The sequence below is a fragment of the Peromyscus eremicus genome, chromosome 14 (assembly GCF_949786415.1).
Source record: "Peromyscus eremicus chromosome 14, PerEre_H2_v1, whole genome shotgun sequence".
Classification (NCBI taxonomy): Eukaryota; Metazoa; Chordata; class Mammalia; order Rodentia; family Cricetidae; genus Peromyscus; species Peromyscus eremicus.
Genome location: NC_081430.1, coordinates 71,080,450 through 71,101,758, shown reverse-complemented (window position 1 = coordinate 71,101,758; position 21,309 = coordinate 71,080,450). Strand labels below are relative to the sequence as shown.

The 21,309-nt window shown below is 38.0% G+C and overlaps 1 protein-coding gene across 1 annotated transcript in view; it reads right to left on the bottom strand.

Moving 5' to 3' along the window:
- Positions 1–21,309, bottom strand: part of Mnat1 (MNAT1 component of CDK activating kinase) — a 167,961-nt gene that overhangs the window by 43,044 nt on the left and 103,608 nt on the right. Inside the window, exon 7 of the mRNA XM_059279473.1 lies at positions 13,225–13,346. Within this exon, the coding sequence (XP_059135456.1) occupies positions 13,225–13,346 (122 nt within the window). The remainder of the gene's footprint in view (positions 1–13,224; positions 13,347–21,309) is intronic.

The following is a 21,309-nucleotide window of genomic DNA, read 5'->3' as shown; positions in this document are numbered from 1 at the left end:
TAGACCAGGCTGGCCTGGAACTCAGAGATCTACCTGTCTCTATTAGTACCCAAGAGGTATTAGTACCTCTTGGGTACTAATATATTTTTAAGGGTACAATTCAATGATTTTTGGTAAATTTATAGACTGTGCAACCATGACAATGCTATTTCAGAGCATGTCTCTCACCCCTGTATGGATCCCACATGCTAATCTGCAATCAATAGGGTCTATTTTTCAGTAAAAACAAAAAGGAAATGCCATCCCATTCAAACTGCCTCCACCCTGCATAGTGTATGCTTTGAGTAGTCATTAAACACGATGGATTTTATTGCACAATAATTAGAGGCAAGAGTAGTACTTATTCACCCTGCTGATGGAATGTATATAAATATTCTTCCACTTTTCATGATGCTCGGTTACCACAAAGAACTTGACACCATTTTCAGATGCTATAGGCAAGTGTGTGGTATGTGTACATATAGACTTCTGGAATAAAGAAAATCACGTAAGAATGAGCAATTAATTGGACTGATCCTTTCAATCCATGTTCATAAACCTAAAAATGAGTGTCTTATAATTATTGAACAAGAGATGACAGTCATCTCTTGAAACATATAAAAACCATTTATATTTTTCAAAGTACCAAATTTTGATGTCACAAAAAGAGTAAAAGATAATAATTAAAGCTAAATATTATTTATACTTTTGGAGTTCTAGCTCCATACCACATCTTGACACAGAAATGCAAAAAGAGCTACATAATAAAAACTTGGAAATCATTAGGGATGCATCTGAAATCTGGACTTAGCCTATACAGGACGCCATGTTTGTGTTCATGTGTGACTATCAGTCGGTTTTGGCTGAGTCAAAGGTATTGACAATTTTGGTTATACACACATAACAAGGAATAACAATCTGGGTGTGCTGTTTAAATCCCTGTTAATTTATCTGATAAAACTGTTTTTCACTGTTCACTTAATCATAAAATAACTTCAAAAATTATTTTTTAAAAAGGCAGAGGCAGGAAGATCTCTGAGTTTGAGGACAGCCTGGTCTACACAGAGTGAGTTCCAGGACAGCCAGGACTACACAGAGAAACCCTGTCTCAGAGGCAAAAAAAAAAAAAAAAAAAGTATTTAAAAAGGGTTTATTGGTAGGGATATGGTAGGGCAAACTACTTTTCCTATTGAAAAGGGGGTCCCATGGAGTACTGTAGTGTCTACCTTATGACATGGAAAACCAGATGCCTTCTCTGTTTGCCTGAGACTACGTTCACCTGTGTTTTTATGCAGTCTTCCTTAGACTTCAGAAGTAAGATCCCTAGACCTAAAAACAACCAGGCAGTAAGCTTTTCTCTGGGCTTCTTGCTGAAATCTATACTTCTCAAGTTGTCCATTCCACAACTAACGATTTACTTTACATGAAAATCCACTGTAAGTGGGTATGGTATGCACACACATGCACGTAACTAAAGTAAGTTTCACAAAACAATACATTTACTGCATAAGTATAATGTCCTTCATTAGTTTACTTTCTATTTTATTCCCTTTTAAAAATGCATATAGGCTGGAATGTGGGTCCAGTTGTCAGAGTCTGACTTGGATCCCCCAAACATAAAATGTGGTGGCTCAAGTCTGTAATTCTATCACCTGGAAGGTGGAAGCAGGAGGATCAAGAAGTTCAAGGTCATCCTTGGCTACATGGAGAGTTGGAGGTCAGTTTGGATTACATGAGACCTTGTCTCAAAAAAAAAAAAAAATCAACAAAATAGACATAATCTACAATGAAAAAGCAAGAATGATTAAGAAAATCCCCACTACATCATTTTAAATATCTCAGTACTGTATATGTTGAAGCTTGGAATAAGACTGGGTAAATTATGTGTAACAAACCACTTTCAGAGTCAAGAAAAGGACAGTCGCCACTAAGCCTTAGCATCTTTACTTTAACCAATGAAAGCTAGAGCCTTCAACTACTAAGTCTTCCCAAGGAAGAGTGACAGTCTCATAGCAAAGTCCTAGAGCTCCAGAATCACACAGGTTGGATGAGCTGGTGAATGCCTATAATAGAAGCATTCAGGAGGCAGAGGCAGGAGGGTTGTGAGTTTGAGGTCATCTTGGAATACATATTGAGTACCTGCCAAAGATGAAGGTGTGAGGAGGTAGAAGGAGGCAGAGACAGGGAGAGAAAGATTATGTTTAGGGATAAAGAAACCAAGAATGGTAATAGGCATTGAAATATTATCTAAAATATCATCAAGTAAATACAAAGTACTACAGAAACAGAATCTTCTCCCACCCTGAAATATTTCAGAATGAAAAACAAGCCCTGGTGGTCATATGATACACATTTTACCATTTTATTGATGATTTTCCTTTCAAGAACACAATCCCTTAAAAGAAATTCTATAGAAGTGTTTCCAGAAGAAATGAGCATTTCAATAAGCAGACTGAGTTGCTGTGGGATGTTCTGTATGGCAAATGTGTTGTTCTGATTGGTTAATAAATAAAACACTGATTGGCCAGTAGCCAGAAAGAAAGTATAGATGGGAGTAACAGAGAGGAGAACTGAGGAAACAGGAAGGCAGAGAGAGAGACCTGCCAGCCGCTACCATGACAAGCAAGATGTAAGGTACCAGTAAAGCACAACCCACGAGACAACTTATAGATTAATAGAAACGGGTTAATTTAAGATAAAAGAAGTAGATAACAAGAAGCCTGCCATGGCCATACAGTTTATAAGTAATATAAGTGTCTGAGTGATTATTTTATACGTGAGTTGTGGGACTGCGGGGACTTGGTGGGACCTGGAGAGAAGCTCTCCAGCTACAATGAGTAGAGAAGATGCACCCCCACCCACTATCCAGCTCAACTGAAGGCCAAACCAAAAAGAAAAATAACAGAAAAGCAAAAGAAGGCAAGTTCGTTCTATGCTGGAGCTAAGACATTCATCATCTATCTTCAGACGTCACAGCTCCAGGTTCTCAAGTCTGAGATCAGGACTTAAACTCCATTACTACCTCTACAATGTCCCACCTGCTCCTTCTCAGGCTTTCAGCCTCCACCAAGACTCACAGCATCAACCTCACCACTGTTCTCAGTTCGGGAGACTCAGTGAATGTTCTGGCAACAGATAGCAGCTCATGGTACTCCACCATCATATGAGCCAATTCCCAAAACAGATCTCATCTTAATACCACTGTGGGTCCTGTTTGGTTCTTTGGTAGTAGAGAACTCTGGCGAAACAATCCACCAACAGATTTGATAATATACTTTTATTGTTTGTTTTAGTTCAGAATATTAAGAGGCATTTTCTTCTGTTTTGTTCACTGGCACCCAAAAGAGTGATTGTCTCACAGTAAACACATCATAAATACCTGCTAAGTGATAAGCAAACGAATAACAAAACAAACTTACCGCTAAAAAAATTCACTGCTTCTCAAAAAACTCAAATACTAAAAAGTTTCATTTTCCAATGGAAACAATCTTATAGCATCTACTGGGTCTAACAAATTTTATAGTGATTTGGGAAGAATAAATAACTAAATTCCACAGTAAACTAAACTTGCTCCTTTGGAGTACTATTTTTAAAAACAACAACAAAAAATTGTATTTCACTGTGATAATTTATTATATTGGGAGCTGCTTTTCTGAGATTAATTTTAGAATATATCTCACTACATATTTTAATTAGCATTATGATTTAATATTGTTAAGGTCTTAACTACAAAAATACAATTCTGGAACAGACTGTATAATTACATTTCCTCAGTGCCCTTGCAATCTCGTGAGCATTTACTCTAGACTAAACAGCTTCCCTCAGCTGCCCTGTGTCTGACTGCTGATGAAAGACGCTTGTTTGACAACTGCTTCAAGCAGAAACATATTTTTCCATGATTGCAGAAAAAGAGATTTAAAGTGGACCAGACTCCAGACAGATTAGGAGCTAAGACATAAAGGTTCACGTTCATGTGTGAGTTGACTTCTAATTCAAATACCAACAAAAACAGATATGAGAGGGGGGAAGGGAGGGGGAAAGGGAGGGAGGGAGGGAGGGAGGGAGGGAGGGAGGGAGGGAGAGGGAGAGAGGGGGAGGGGGAGAGAGAGAGAGAGAGAGAGAGAGAGAGAGAGAGAGAGAGAGAGAGAGAGAGAGCAAGCCCCAAGCTAGCTTAGAAATACTTCAGTGATCACAGTCAAGGATAATATAAATTATGTCAATACATACACATACTGCAATTATTTTGTGATTTTTGTGTTTGCCTATATTTTTTGACTTTATGATGCTCCTGAGGACTTTGTAAAGCTATGGCATTATCTTAAATAAGCAGCACTAAAGTATACTTAGACATTATTTGTTTGTTGTTGAGAAAGTCACATCTTACTATCAGCAGGTAAAGCCTTTGACCAGAAATAGTGCATAACATGTTATATTCTCCCTTGGAGACTTTAGAATATAAGCAACAGCTAAGTGCCTTAAAATTCTTTTTTTGTTGTTGTTTCTGTTTTTCAAGACAGGGTTTCTCTGTGTAGCCTGGCTGTGCTGGATCTTTTGCTCTGTTGCCCAGGCTGGCCTTGAACTCAGAGATCTGCTTGCCTCTGCCTCCCCAGTGCTGGGGTTAAAGGTGTGCGCCACCACCAGGCAAAACAGTCAATGGCGTGATTTTTGGTAGTGGCTGTGCATGATATGCATTTGTCAAAATTCATGGAAATGTATAAGCAAAGCAGATGTGTGTAAATTACACTTCAATAAAGCTGTTAAATAAATTCCCATTTTTAAGCAATAGTGTTTTAAGGCATTCTAGATTACTATCAATTATTTCATCAACAGAAATCTGAACTAATTCATTTAAAACAAATTTAAGAATCAGCTTTTCCTAAATACTACTCTAAACAACTATCTAGAAATATAGACTATTTGCTATTATTTTTTTAAATACTCTGAAAGTACACTAACACATGCAAAAATGTACTCATGTGAAAATTAATGTAAAGTATGTGGGCCAGCAAGATGATTCAGCTGGTAAGGGCACTTGCCTCCAAGCCTGACTATCTGGGTTTAATCCTAATGACCCACAAGACAAAAGGAGAGAACCAACTTCAAAAAATTGTCCTCTGACCTCCATGTGCAGACACACATGCATGAGTGTGTAGGTACATACAATAATAAATAACAAAATGTTTTTAAAAGAACATATATACATACTTGAAAAGATAATCAACATCACTAATCACTTAGGAAACATCCACTGCAACTGTAATGAGTGGCCACCTGCATGCATTAATATAGTTACTACTTAACTAGCAAGGAGTAAGAAAAAATGCAGCACTGGTACTCTATTCCTCGTTAGGGAAAACAGCTCAGCTTTTGTGGAGAACAGGATGGAAGTTCCTCTACAAAAACTAAAGCCTAACTATCAAACGACTCAGCAGCCTTATTTGGATACATATCTAAAAGCAATAAAAGCAGGGCCCCTATACTGACCACCCTAACCGAACACTCAGGTTTACAGCAACACTATTCATAATAACCAAGAGATAGACACAACTCACATGTCCACAGAGAGATGGGTGGATAAAGAGGTATATACATACAACACGCCATTACTAAAGACAGACTCTACATGATTCTATTACGAGGCACTTAAGAGCAGTCACATCGCAGAGACAAGGAGCACAGTGAAGGAAGAGAGGACTGGGGTCATGTTTAATACAGATTCAGTATTTCAAAATGAAGTTCTAGAGACAGGTAGTTCAGATGGTTGGTTGCACAGCAATATGAAACTACTTAACAATACTAAATTGTCCACCAAAATTTGTATATGTCTGTTACCTCATCTTTAAAACGTTCATTTAAAGAGTTTAACATATGGAATCAGAGGTGTAGGAGAAAGACAGAAAATAAAAAAGAAGAAATATTTGAAGGGATAATGGTTGAAGTCACTGCAAAATTAAAACAATAAAATACAGATTAAACAAACTTTTAACATTTAATGAAATACAATAACATTTAAATTGGGTTCTTTAGTTACATTAGGCACATTTTAAGTGCTTGATAGAAAGTGACCAGTGGTCACCACAGTGGACAGTACAGATCTAAAGCATTTATATCATTACAGAAATTCCTACTGCCTAGTTTACGACATTTACACTTATGTTTTTGAAAAAGATTTGTCTGTTAATGTTACGTGCACGTATAAGCACCACTTGTGTACAGCCCCTGTGGACACCACATCTACAGGTGGGCAGCTCACAATCCAATCTGGCTGCTGGGAACCCAACTGGGGGACCTTCTGTAAGAGCAACAGTGCTCTTAACTGCTGAGGATCGCTCCCGCCCATACATTTAACTCCCAATATCATTAAGATCTTATCTATTGTCAGGCTATTTCTATTTTCTATTTCTCCTTACTGTTTTCCTTTTCCTACCTTTCTTTCTTTCATTAGGCATTTTGTTTATTTTCCCATTTTCATGTACGTGGGGGTGGCACACTGTGTGTGTGTGTGTGTGTGTGTGTGTGTGTGTGTGTGTGTGTGTGTGTGTATGTTTACACGTGGGTGAACAAATATTCAAAGGTCAAATGTTGATGTCAAAACGTATCCACTATCACTGTTCCACCTTATTCAATGAGGCAGAGTCTTTCAACTGCAGAGCTTACCAATATGGCTAGTCCTATTAGTCAGCTTGTTCAGAGATTCCTTACCTCTGCCTTCTGAGGCTGGAATTACAAGAGGGTGACCATCCCACCTGCATTTATGTGGCATCGGAGAGTCCTAACTCCAGACTTCACGCTCTTGAAGCAAGCTCTTCAACTGCTAAGCTACCTTCCTTGTCCTAACTGCAATTTTTACGAATCCACTGTTTTCTCTGGTGTGGGTTGTAGAACTAATTATTCCTGTTTTGCTTTTGTTATTTTACTTTTAGTGGCTCTTCTTGGCTTTATAACACACTACTGCAATGACAATGTGCAGACGTCACAACAGCAAACTTTCTTCTCCTTCCTGTCCTGTTACTGCTACTCTGAGAACACTGAGGTGGCTTAGAGGATAAAGGTGTCTGTGCCAAAGCTGATGACCTGAATTCAAACCCACGTGGTGGGAGAAGAGAACTGACCCCCCCCCCCGCCGCCTCCCCATCAACACCATGGTAAATGGTGTTCTCTCTCTCTCTCTCTCTCTCTCTCTCTCTCTCTCTCTCTCTCTCTCTCTCTCTCACACACACACAATAAGTAAATTTTTTTAACCCAAAACTTAATTTTCCATGTAATAAACCCAAGAATGCACTGCTATTATTCATGATCATTTCTATGATCTCATAAATATAGCTTTTATAACAAATTTATTAGAAAACGTGCAACTCTTTAATAGAGGTAGTAGCATTATTTTAAATACTTTACTGACATTAAAGATTCTAAGGAAGGATGAAAAATGTTAGTTCTGGCTATTGGTAATTCAGCCAAAGATTTTCTAACCCAACATCTGTGTTACATGTAACTTTTCTATGTCATAAAACACAGTATTCTTTGGGCAGAAGGATAATAGCTCAGTGAGTAAAGTGCTTGCCATGTGAGCATGGGGACCTGCGTTCAATCACTAGAACCCATGTCAAATCCAGATATGGTAGTACCTGCTAGGAACCTCTCAAATATTAATATAGGACCAGCCTTAATAATATTCTTCCCAGGGTCCCAGAAGAGAAACTACGAATGGTGAGAATTATTTTGGGTGAAAGAATCTAAGTACACCCAGCTCTTTGTCCATCTACTTTATTCCTCTGGGATAAAATCCTATATCCACAGCTTCAGTTCTGTTCTCGTGCCTAGCTCCTTTCTTGCCTGATTTCTCTCTACCTTTATCTGCCGTTCTTAATTCTCTCATCTTAGTTCTGCCCCATCTTGGCCTTTCTCATCTCATTCTTCACCATCTGGCTCTTCCTCATCTTCCATCTCATTCTTCTAGTTCACTATCTAGTTCTCCTGTTCTCTTCTCTCTTCTGCTAGTCCTTCTCTGAAAATAAAACTGCCTTTTTAATCGCTTTGACCCTTATCTCTCCAAGCTATCTATGCTCCCACTGGCGAGTGGGCTTGGTTGCTAGGCAACTTGGCTAGGCAACTTCCATCAAAGCTAGACGTACCTGTAAGTTGGAACTCCTTAGTTCTGAGTTAATTGTTAAGGGTGGATCTAAAACTAGAGGTAAGACTTTGGAAAGGAGAAAGTTAAGCTAAATTAGCACATCCACCAGGCCTTCTCAAACAGATAGTCTGGATGCTTAAGTCTATTCTTAGAGAGTACAGAGGTATCTCTGATAAGGTAATTTCCTCTTTCAGGAGATGGATCTGGCTAGATGCTGCCAATGACGATAACTACAGGGAGGTTTAAACTGGGGTTCTGGCATGCATAGCTGTCAGTGCACAAGGTTATCTAAATATTCCTTTAGTACAGGGGAAATGGTGCCAAATAAATGATGGAAAAGCTACAATAGCACATGAGAAATTCATAGTAGGAAACAGCTAAAAATCAAAAGCCAGTATCACCAAGACTCCTTGAGCCTCAGCTTGACCTCTGGAAGGCCCTTGGCTACTTCCAGGTATTAGCTTTGTCATAATCAACTGAAATCCTACTTCATATATTTTTGCAACTTGCAGCAAGGAACCCACTGTGGAGGTGACGACAAGTGAGCCTGACCATGAGTCTCAGGTCCAAGTGAGCTATCTTGTCTCAAAAAACAAAGTAGATGGCTTCTGAAGAATAACATCAAAGGCTGGCGTCTGGCCTACACACACACACACACACACACACACACACACACACACACACATATACACACACACAGAGTGACATACAGCAGCACACATATGTGCACAGACACACTCTCTCCAAAATGCCTGCATATCTTATATCCTTATGCTTTAAGCTTTAGTGTATAGGACAAATATTTAATGAATGTGTTACCTCAAGGGAGTTTTAGATTTTCCCATTTGGTTGACTTCACATTTGGGGGTTGTAGGATATTAAGAGAACACAGGGATAAATTTTATCTATCCTTAAGAGCTATCCAATACCAGATAATTAAATAATAAGCCATTTTTACTTTAGGTCTACCATGCCTACTCAATAATCACATGCAGAATACTATGCATCATCTTTAAGGGGTTGGTTTTAATTTGAGGACACATGTAGGTTTCATTATGCGTTTCCTACCTCTAGTCTCTGCTGCTGGAGTCTTTAATTTTAACTACTTGGCCTCATTGTATGCAGTGTTTTCTTTCCACATTATTTTCTCTTGTTAAACACAATTTCTGAATGAGTCCTATATTCAAAAGTTTACATTGAAAAACCAGACTAAAAAATGATTTCCTCCATCAAGCTCATCTGTGTCTGGACTTTCCAAGTGTACATACACCTCATTTGCTCCCATGAGAGACTATCTCCATTACTCACAAAAGCCATGCTCTCAAATTCATTTCCTAAAAGAATACATACACTATGACTTTTGAGTCACCGTCCAGACCTATATTATTCCTAATGACAAAATGTTTTGTGGCTCAGTTCTCATAAATGTAGTTTCAATATAGATAAAAGACAGTGATTAAACCTACCATTTTTATGGGAAGGTACTGAATTCATATTTTTGCTGGCCTATTATTTATTGAGGTAATCTGTTATAGATTATTTTAAGGTGTGTTATTTTTGTTTATGTTGCATTTGTTTAACTCTGTGAAGCTGTGTTACTTTGCCTGTCTAAAACTCCCGATGGTCTAATAAAGAACTGAACGGCCAATAGCAAGTCAGGAGAAAGGATAGGCAGGGCTGGCAGGCAGAGAGAATATATAGAAGGAGAAATCTAGTGGGGGAGGAAAAAGTAGCCAGAGAAGGAGGATGACTCCAGGGGCAAGACACCCAGCTACATAGCAAGCCACGGAGTAAGAGTAAGATTTACAGAAGTAAGAGAATGGGAAAAGCCCAGAGGCAAAAGGTAGATGAGATCATTTAAGTTAAGAAAAGCTGGCAAGAAACAAGTCACGCTAAGGCTGAGCATTTATAATTAAGAATAAACACTGTGTAATTTACTTGAGAGCTGGGTGGTGGGGCCCTCCAAAAGAGTAAAAAAAGACAACATTTTGATGCCCAACATAGGGCTCCTGAAAGGGCCTGAGAAAGCTGAGGGGGAGGGGGGAGTATACAGCTCCTTTAAGAAACACTGCTATACAGCAAAGCACTTAAACAGCTTTTTCACGCTAAATAGAAACAAAAAACTAAGTAAAAAACGCCTGCCACAGTGCAGGGCACCAGTTTTCCATAGCTGGGGGGGAGGGGAGGTGAATGCAGTTCCTGGTCAGACAAACCTCTGATCAGGCTGTGAGGTTTAGGCTTGACTTTCATGACCTGAGAAGTGGGAAGAGCCAGCAGCCAAAGCTGTAGGCAGAGGTCCATGCCACTTAGCAGTTTAAAGTTTGGCCGGGCGGTGGTGGCACACGCCTTTAATCCCAGCACTCGGGAGGCAGAGCCAGGCGGATCTCTGTGAGTTCGAGGCCAGCCTGGGCTACCAAGTGAGTTCCAGGAAAGGCGCAAAGCTACACAGAGAAACCCTGTCTCGAAAAACCAAAAAAAAAAAAAAAAGAATGTTTAAAGTTTGTTCATGTGGTCAAAAAGGCTAAAAGAGATGCAGTAAAAGAGGTCAAGACAGGGGGAAAAAAAAACCTCTAAAAAAGTTACAGTGTGTTTATTTAACAATGTGTGTAGGCTTTAAGAGAAGAAAAAGAGTATAGTCACAGAAAAAATGAATAGTTGAAAACTAAAGTCTTTCAAGAGACAAGTAAAATAATAAAAAAGTATAAGCCACATAGAGATGAGAAATACACAGGGAGTCTGGATCCTGGATGTTATTGTGTTGATTTTAAATTTTTTGATTATTGAGAAGCAAAAGACAGCTGCTAGGAGACATGGAATTGTAAGCAGGACTGCAGGATTGAGCCAACCTAGATACTTTAGGGCTATCTTAATTTTAAAATGGAAGTCAAAAGATATATTTGTCGAATGGAAATCAAAAATGCTTTGGAGTTTTCTTCCCACAGGAGATGAGAGGTAGTGGATTCCTTCAGGAATAATATGAATCAAGTTTGATCAAATGAGACCTCTTGAACCTTGACAGGGGATATTTATCAACAAAGGTTACTACTGGTCTTCCTAGGACTTGTTCATTATGTAAAAATTTTCTCAGGGACCCCTGGAGATACCTTACTCCACAGATGGCAGAAAGAGTTTGGAGAAAATGATGTCCAAATTCCCAAGAGTTGGGGTGTGGGAGGCTTTTGGTGGTTATGGATGTTTATTATAATTTAGGGGAATATAGGCATGTAGGATAAACAACTATTAATCTCAGATATTTTGCATTGGCATGGATTTTGGTATATTGATACAAATTTATAGTTATTTTTGTTACACTATATATGTTTCTACTCACATTTAAAGGACTTTTGTATATTGATACAAATTTAAGGTTATTTTTGTTACAACATATTATACATGTCTCTATTCTTCTTTAAGGTATTGTACCAAGGCAGTGCATAAAAACATAAGGTAAAGTTCTAGTTTTTGAAAGCTAGTACTATAAACTATTTAGGATAATCAAGAAACATTAGGTTAGCAGTTAGTCATCTATAACAATCAATTTGTAGATATGTTAGGTATGTGTTTAAGGTCATATAGAGATATATTTTAGATAAATGATCTTCAAATACTTCAAAGACCTATAAAATATGGCACTGGAAATATTTTGTTAACTTAAGGTTTTCCATGACAATGAGACACATCTGTTCCTGGCAGCACCAATTTACTTCAGAGATGATGGGCACTGAAAAAACTCCTTATGGAGTTTGCTTTCATTGTGGTAAGGTTAACCACTGAGCAAAGAAACTGCTCTTGCCTTTGACTGCTGACAATGTGCTGTGCAGACTGGACATGCAGGACACACAGAAAAAAGACTGTTGAACTTTGCCAAAACAAGACAGGATAGTCCTTCAAAATTCCTGCTTCAGAGAAGAGTCTGCCAGATACTCCTCAGGACACAGAGGAAAGCGACTGAACTTTGTCAGTGAAAGGCAGGACAGTCTTTAAAACTTCCTTCTTCACAGAAGAGTCTGCCAGATACTCTATGCCAGTAAGCTGAGGATGGATGCCCCAATGTTGTTAAAAAAAAAAAAAACAACTTTGGGTGACTGTCCAGGCAGCAAGATGTCTCTGTTGTTAGGTAACATTAACTCCTTCTCGGGTCTTTGATGGAGTTGAAGACTAGATAGAGTTTCAGTTCTTCTTAGTTATGATAGAAAGTAAATTTGGTACAAATCTTTGGAGTCACTAAGATGAATGGATAGTGGTGTGCTTTCTCTGAATTTGCTAAATGTCAATGGATTGAATATTGTAAATTAATTCTTACTTGATAACTGTTTTCATTGTATGTAGTTATACTATGTTAAAGTTAAAACTATTCTTTGTATTTAGACAAAAAGGGGGAAATGCTGTAGAACATTATTTTAAGGTGTGTTACAATTGTTAAACCCTGTGAAGCTGTATTACTTTGCCTGTCTAAAACACCCGATGGTCTAATAAAGAACTGAATGGCTAACAGCAAGTCAGGAGAAAGGTCAGGCAGGGCTGTTAGGCAGAGAGAATATATAAAAGGGGAAATCTGGGGGGTGGAGGGGGAAGTAACCAGAGAAGGAGGACGACTCCAGGGGCCAGATACTCAGCTACACAGCAAGCCACGGAGTAAGAATAAGATTTACAGAAGTAAGAGAATGGGAAAAGCCCAGAGGCAAAAGGTAGACGGGATAATTTAAGAAAAGCTGGCAGGAAACTAAGGCTGAGCGTTTATAACTAAGAATAACTCTCCATGTGTAATTTACTTGAGAGCTGGGTGGTGGCCCCCCAAAAGAGTAAGAAAACAACAACAGCAATCCCCAATTCAAAGAAACAAGTAGTAAGCTAAAACACCCACTTCAGCTATGGCTGCCAAAGATAGCCTCACAGAGAGAACTGTTTTATTCCAGCCCTAACTTCAGGAATCTAGTAAATAGACTGAAAAGTCAATATATTAAATAAAACTTAATTTAGTATTACTTAATTTTAAGAAATGGGATTAAGTTCTATAAAGTAAAAACTTAAGAATGTTAGAATGTCAAATAAAAATAGCAACACTGAAGCCCTACACATCAGCCTTCACAATGGAGACTGCTTCTGATGCTTACCCAAGTCTTCCTAACACCTCGAGCTCAGGAACTTGTGGCCCACAGGTCTCTATCTGCAGGGGCTGGTATTCATAGAGAGCTTCTTCAAGCTTCTGGATCGGTGCTAATGAAATCTGTTGACCCTGTAAGAGAAATGAAGGAGATGCATTTTAATGATATTTTCATATTGTTATTTGTAGTCATTTTAAAGATGGAGTAAATCTCTCACAATAAAAAGAACAGCCATTAGGGGCTGGAGAGATGGCTCAGCAGTGAAGACCATTTGCAGCTCTTGTAGAGGACCTGAGTTCAGTTCCCAGCACCCATGTTGGGCAGCTCACAATGACCTGTAACCCCAGCTCCAGAGGCTCCAACGCCCTCTACTGGTATTCTGAGGGCACTACATGTACATGAACGTTCCCACAACTGACATATAAATACAATTTAAAATATAAAATAAAATCTTTTAAAAATTAAAAAATAGCTACTAGGCTTATTATTCTATGGGTATAATGCATTACCATCACAAACTGCATTTTATGATTAATATCCAGTCATACAATTTATGAAGGAGAATGAAATTTTAATGAAGAAAAGGAAATTTACTGAAGGAAAATGAAATCCATCATTAAATGCAACTTTGCCTTAATCAGTTTAATATCAACAGAACTAAGCAAAATATAAATATAGTCCAACCTTACATTTTCCAATTTTTATAAAATACTTTCACAGATTTGGTAACCAGTGTTTTGGTTTCTTTCTTTCTTTCTTTTTTTAGTTCTAACTAGGGAAAGGGGCTAATAAAATCATTTTTGCAAAGCTCCATCACATAAATACCTTAATTCTTTACAACAGAATCAGACTTACGAAATGAGTACTATCTGTACATATATACACATACAATGTAAAAAATAATTGATGATGAAAACTAAATTCAATTGAATGTCTAGGTATTTTTCTTAGAAGAAAGAACTATTAGGTAGGTACCTAAAGATCACATCTAAATACAAGTATACCAAATAAAATGCCACTCTGCCATCGAAACATGCTTACATACAATGTACATATTTATCATATGCTTGGGAAAGAATTCTGATTTATAAAAATTTCTATTTCTTATAAATTTCATGATTTCTTATTCTGGTTGTGGTCATCATTTCTCTAACTGACAACATTTTACAAAGGACGGTACAGAATAAGTTCTTTCAAGACATGAATTTTTAGCTTCCTTAAATCACAGCAGTGGGAAAGTATGTACTAAAATATTGGCAAGAACACCTGAGTCACTGAGGTTATGGTATCTTATCATGTATTCTCTGAAGGGAGGGGGTGTCAACAATCACCTCAAAACAATTCAGTGCAGCCAACACTTTGGTACTGCAACTTGATGCTGACATCTACAAAGTTCACACTCAAGATCTATCTAATCAAGTTTAAAACAAATCTCACACACACACACACACACACACACACACACACACACACACACACACAATCTGCGAGTCAGGAACAAGAGCTGCAGTAAACAGGCAAGAGACTGCATTAGGGCTCCATACCCTCCCTGTCATATTTATACCTTTATTTAATGTTCAATGTCAAGTGAACAGGCCAACTCTGTCCTGTGCTGTTCTCATCCCCCCTCCCCTCCCCCTCTCCCTCCTTCTCTCTCTCCTCCCCTTTCCTTTCTTTCTATAGGCTTCCCCAAAGAACAGAGGCTGGCCTTGACAGCAGGCTCACCGTGTCTCAGCCTCCTGAGAGATGAGACTGTTTAAAGTTATTTGATTCCATTTCTTTTCCTCTCTTTCATTCAACCTCGAGCAAGAACTCCCTCAATGCCCATCCCTGTCACTACTGTTCCCTCTTTTCATCTACCTTTCCCTCCGTGGTGTTTTATCAACTCGATACTAATCACTAGTCTTACTCTTTGTGATGGTAAAAATTGATTGTTAATATGACAGACTTCAGAATAACCAAGGAGAAGAGCCTCTAGGCAGGTCTGTAAAGGATTCCAGATCAGGTTTGCTGAGGTGAGAAGACCCACTCTAAATGTGGACAGCATCATCCCGCAGGCAGTGTGGCCAGCTTCTCCTCCAGCTCCTCCTGCCATGACTCCCCACCATGACGGACTGTAGCCTCAAACTCTGTGAGTCAAAGTAAATCCTTCCTTCCTTCCTAAAATTGCTCTAGTCAGGTTTTAGTCACAGCAACAAGACAAGTAATTAATATAAACTTTTTTCATAGAGATCAGCCTGCTTCTGCCTCCTGAGTGCTAGGACTAAAGGTGTGTGTGCCCCAAAAAATATAAAGCCAGTATAACTAATATCAAAACTAAATAAAGACAAAAGAGCAAGAAAAAATGTATAGATCAATCTCCCAATGAATCTTCTTTGTCACCTGGTGAGGACATACATGCAAAAATTCTGAAGTAAATGCCTGCAAATCCAAATAAAAATCACCTCAAGTTGTTTCATCCCATAGACACAGGGATGAATCGGCATATACAAATAAGTACCACATAAATGGACTACAGGACAGAAACCACAGTATTATCTCAATAGATATCGGCAAGCATCCTGACAGGGTTCAACATGCCTTCATGATAAAAGTCCTGAAGACATAAGAAACATGGGGAACACATCTCAACACAGTAGAGGCTGAATATGACAAACCTATACCCAACGTTATACTGAAAGTGGAAAAACCCAAGACATTTCTACTAAAATCAGGAACAAGACAAGGGTGTCCACTTTTTCCACAATTACTCAGTATCATGCTTCAAAGCCTGGATCGAGCAACAAAACAAGGAAATCAAAGAGACAAAAACAGGAGAGGACAAAGATAAAGTATCCTTATTTGCAGATACCACTTTATGCACAAAAGATCCTGAGGACCCTACCAGAAAACTCATAGATCTGATAGACACTTTAAAGTGGCAGGATATAAAATTAACATACAAGAATCAGCAGCTTTTCTATATACCAGTAACATGCCAAAAAGGAAATCTGGAAAATAACTTCATTCACAGTTGTTTCAAAACAAGAAAGAAAGAGCTGGGCAGTGGTGGCGCATGCCTTTAACCCCCAGCCTTTGGGAGGCAGAGGCAGGTGATCTCTGAGTTCGAGGCCAGCCTGGTCTACAAAGTGAGTTCCAGGACAGCCAAGGCTACATACACAAAGAAACCCTGCCTTGAAAGTCAAAAGGAAGAAAGGAAGGAAGTGAGGGAGGGAGGGAGGGAGGGAGGAAGGAAGGATGAATTTAACAAAGAAATGAAATACAAGACCTCTACAACAAAAACAATAAAACATTGAAAGAGGAAATTGAAGAAGACAGTAGTGAATGGAAAGACCTTCCATGATCATGGTCTGGGGGCATCAACATTATCAAAATGGCTATATTACCAAAAGCAATCCAACATATTCTATTTAATTCCCATCAAAATTTCAAGGCCATTTGTTTTAAGTTTAGTATTGTTTAAGACTTATTTTTATCTATTTATTACATGTTATGTATGTGTCTGCATAAATGTGAATGCAGATATGCATGGAGTCCAGAAGAGGGTGTCAGATCTCCTGGAGCTGGAGTTGCAGGTGATTGTGAACAGCAGCCTGATATGGATGCTGGGACCCGAACTCTGGTCCTCTGCAAGAGCATTAAGTTCTCTTTATCACTGAACCAACTCTCTAGTCTCTCAATGCCATTCTTCATAGAAACAGAAAAACAAAACCTTAAAATTCATATGGGAGCACAAAAGACCACAGATAGGCAAAGCAGCCTGAGGGGAAAAAAAATGCTGAAAGTATCCACCCCTAACTCCAGGGTATACCACAGAGCCATGGTAACAAGACGAGCACACTGAAGGCTCAAAACCAGACACACAGATCAACAAAATAGCCCAAAGGACCCCAATATAAACCCACACAGCTGCAACCACCTAACTGTTAACAAGGGTGCCAAAAATACACAGTGAATGCTAAACAACTTCCTTCACAAATCGAGGCCAGAAAACTGGACAGTCACATGTCCAATCATGAGAGGAGATTCCTACCTTTCGCTTTTCACTAAAATCAAAGAACAAGGACCTCAGTGTAAGACCTGAAACTCTGAAACAGTTAAAAGAAAACAGCAGGAAAGCCTGTAAAATATAGGCATATGTAAAGGCTGCTGGGGAGGACTCTAATCACTCAGGAAATAATGCCGACAACAGGCAAATGGAACTCCAGGCAATTGAAAAATCTTCTCCTCAGTAAAATCTTCTGCTGACTGAAAGACAGCCTGTAGGATAGAAGAAAATCCTTGCTATCTATACATACACTTGACAGAGCGTTAATACTTCAGCATATAAGAAACTTACAGCCTCAGCAAAAAACTCAAATAACCCAGTCAATAAACTGCAAATAAAATGAACACACAGTTCTCAAAAGATGAAATAAAATGAATGGCAAACACATGAAAGACTCTTCGAGCTCACTAGCCAAAAGAGAAATATACATTAAAACCACAGGGAGATTCCACCCCACCCGTTAGAACGGCAATCATTAGGAACACAAATACTCAGAGGTTAAAGTGTACTCTTTGAGAGGAAAAGAGTGCAGTACCCATGCCCAACAGCTCACAACCATCTGTACTCCAACTCCAGGGGATATGACTTCCTGGCCTCTGCAGGCACCTGCTTCACACAGACATACCCACATGGACACATACACAATTTACATACATATATATTACATACATATATATATATATTAAAAATAAATCTTTAAGAACACAAATAACAATGCTGGCCAAGAAATGGGAAAAAAAGAATCCTTGTATAAGAAAACTGTTGATGGGAACACACTAGTTTAGAACTATGAAAACTGGTATGAAGATGATTCAAAAAAACTAAAAATAGATCTACTATATGACCCAGCAACACTACTCCTGAGTATTTAACTAAACTAAACTCTAAGTCAATAAGCCATAAAATGCCTGCATATTGTTTATTGCAGCACATTCACAATAACTAAGTTATAGCACCCACCTAAGTGCTTATTAACAGAGGAATGGATAAAGAAAAGGTATATATATAAGCACAATGGAATATCTTCAGTCATAAAGAATCAGGGTATGTCATCTGCAGGAAAACAGATACAAATGAAGATAATCATATTTAAGTGAACTGAGCCAGTCTCGGGACGACAAATGTCATGCGGTTGCTATCATTTGTGGTTCCTAGATTTTTTGTGTATTTACGTAAAATCATGTATGTAAATATGACGTGCAAGGAGGAATGACACCATCCAGATGATCAAAGGCAAGGATGGAGGATAGTAAGGAGTGGGAAGGAAACCATGGAAGGGCATGCTCAACTTAGATTCCATACTTAGATGAAAACTCATATAGCACAGTACCACATACAATGAACAGATACAATGAAATCTTTTAAAAAGAGAGAATCAAAGGGATAGAAAAATCAGTAAGTGAAAGAACGGAACAGTGTAGCTTGTACTAGAATTCAAAGGATAAAGACTCTGTGCAATGTACTGGGAAGAGCAGTATAATTACCAGAGCAACGTGCCGTGCCTTCAGACAGTGCGAAAACCTAAGTAGGGAAGGGTAGTCAGGAGAAACAGTGCCCAGATGAAACTGGATCGGAACAGACAACCTGAACTACAACCAGAAGGATGCCAATGCTAATTTGAAATGCAAATAGTAAGAAAGAAACCCCTTCAAGCCAATACCAGAACATCTTCTCTCCATCAGAGAAACAAATGGCAAGACAGAAAGCATGTTTGATGTGACAGCGGTCCACAGGAAGATGCTGTCACACAACGTTTATGGATATGAAAAGCAATTTAATAAACCTTTTAAGTAGAATGAGTAGAAATTCCACCTGTAAGGATTCCTAAGAAAAAGTCAGAGACACAATAAATTCTTACTGATAAGTCTATTTATTACAGTTTAATTTAATCTATGTTGTGAAAAAACAAAATGAAACAATATTGAAATGTGAGTTATCTTAAGTAAGTTATTGGTTAAATTATAAAACAGTATGTGGCCATTTAAATTGTTTGAAGAGAAATCAATACAATATTATGTATAATGATTGGGATAATTTTTAAATGTGTAAAAAAATCTATAAAAAAAATTAACTATAGTTTTACCTGGGTAATAAATGATATATATTATCCATATTATATCTCTGTTGTTCTATTTTCTACATTAGCCAAATGAGTCTACTTTATATTTACAATCACCACAATGACAGTAAAAATACAGGAGGAACAATATTATGATGGTTAGTCTGGATTGTTGACTTGACACAATCAGGAATCCCTGGTAAGGGATCTCAGTGAGGGGCTGTCTAGACTAGGTCACCCTGTGGGCACTTCTATGGGGAAACCCACCCACAGTCAGTACACCACTCCCTAGGAAGGGGATTCTGAACTGCATGAAAGTGGAGGAAGGAAGCTGAGCGCTAGCATACACATATTAACTCAGGCTCTCCTCTCCTGACTACCCAAAGGGTGGGACTGCTGCTTCAGGTTCCTACAGCCCTGACTTCCTTCGGGATGCTCTTGACAGAGTGCTGCATCACAGCAACAGGGAATGAAACTAAGACAATACTACAGGAGAAAACATTCAGAAACAATAGCATGAGGCGATTAGTCTGTTCTCGTGAACGAATCGGTGACGTGAGACACAGAAAAGCCTGGAGTGAGATGAGAAGCGCTGCAGATGTAAAAGAGGACAACAAAGCCAGAGTCTCTGATGGATGCTGATCTGGGGGGAAAAGAACAACAGGAGCAAAGCTTCAGGTCAGACTAAAGTGCGTTTGTTCGTTTTGTTTGGTATAATTATAGCATTATGATTGTGTATGAAATGTCCCATATAGGAACAAAATTAAGAATATAAAAGCATAATTAACATATATGAAGCAAATATATCAAATACTGAAAATTTAATCTGTGTATTTATCATATTATACTTTGCTAATTTTGAAAGTTTTCATTATAGGAATTTTAAAACAGATCATGGAGACTTTGTTAGTTTTGAGAGAAATGTAGCTACTTATTTTTAGAACAATGAAAATAAAATAATACAAAAGAAAGAACAGTTAGAATTAGATGGGTCAAGTTTGTAGCTATTCTAGTTATAGTCTAAGGTTAGTTTGATTACAACTACTTATTGAAGAAATATGATTTGAATGAATTATAACTGAAGAGGAAAAAGGAATGATGATATATGGGAAAAAGGAGAATTGAAAAGATTTTTTTTTTTAAGTGAATAACAGATTGGGAGAAAACATTTCCAAGTCACATATTTGACAAGTAACTTTTATTTGGAACATATATAAGCAACTTTTACAAATGAGTAACAAAGAGACAGACAAACAAATACAGACCAAAAGACAGGGAAATCCAGGATGGACTCTAAAGTATAGACCACAGACAGTGTTGGTGAGAATGTAAAGACTTTAGAAATCTCTTACATAGCACACAGGAGTGAGCCATGAGCACAAGAGAGTGAGCTTTGGAAAACAACTTGGTGATTTTCCCCTAAAATTACAAGTAACTTTAATATAAGATTTACCAAAAAAAAAAAAAAAGTCACTTATAGGTGCCTGTTCAATAAAAATGAAAATCAATGATCACACTCAGGTTTCTACATGAATATTCATAGCAATATTACTTATTTTGCCCAGACAATGAAAATAATCTGAATGACCCCATCAACTCATGAATGAACAGAATGGAGTATAGTCACATAATATGAATTCATTCATATAAAATGCAGAGGAATAGTAAGTAATGAAGCTTTGATATGTACTACAACATGGATGAACTGCAAGACAGCATATTATGATAGCTTTTATGTACATGAAATGTCCAGAAAGGACAAAACTGCAGAGACAAAATGCACATTGGTGATTGTTACAGGAGCACTGAATGTGCTGTGACTCCAAACGAGTCTAAGTTACCTTCTTAAAGTAATGAAAATACCCTAAATGTGACTTACAGAAATTGTCGTGACACTCTGTAAACCTTCTGTAAACCAATTAAAAATCATTAAATAATAAAATTTAAGTAAGTTATAGCAAATAAAATTTTACTTTTTAAGAGTTTA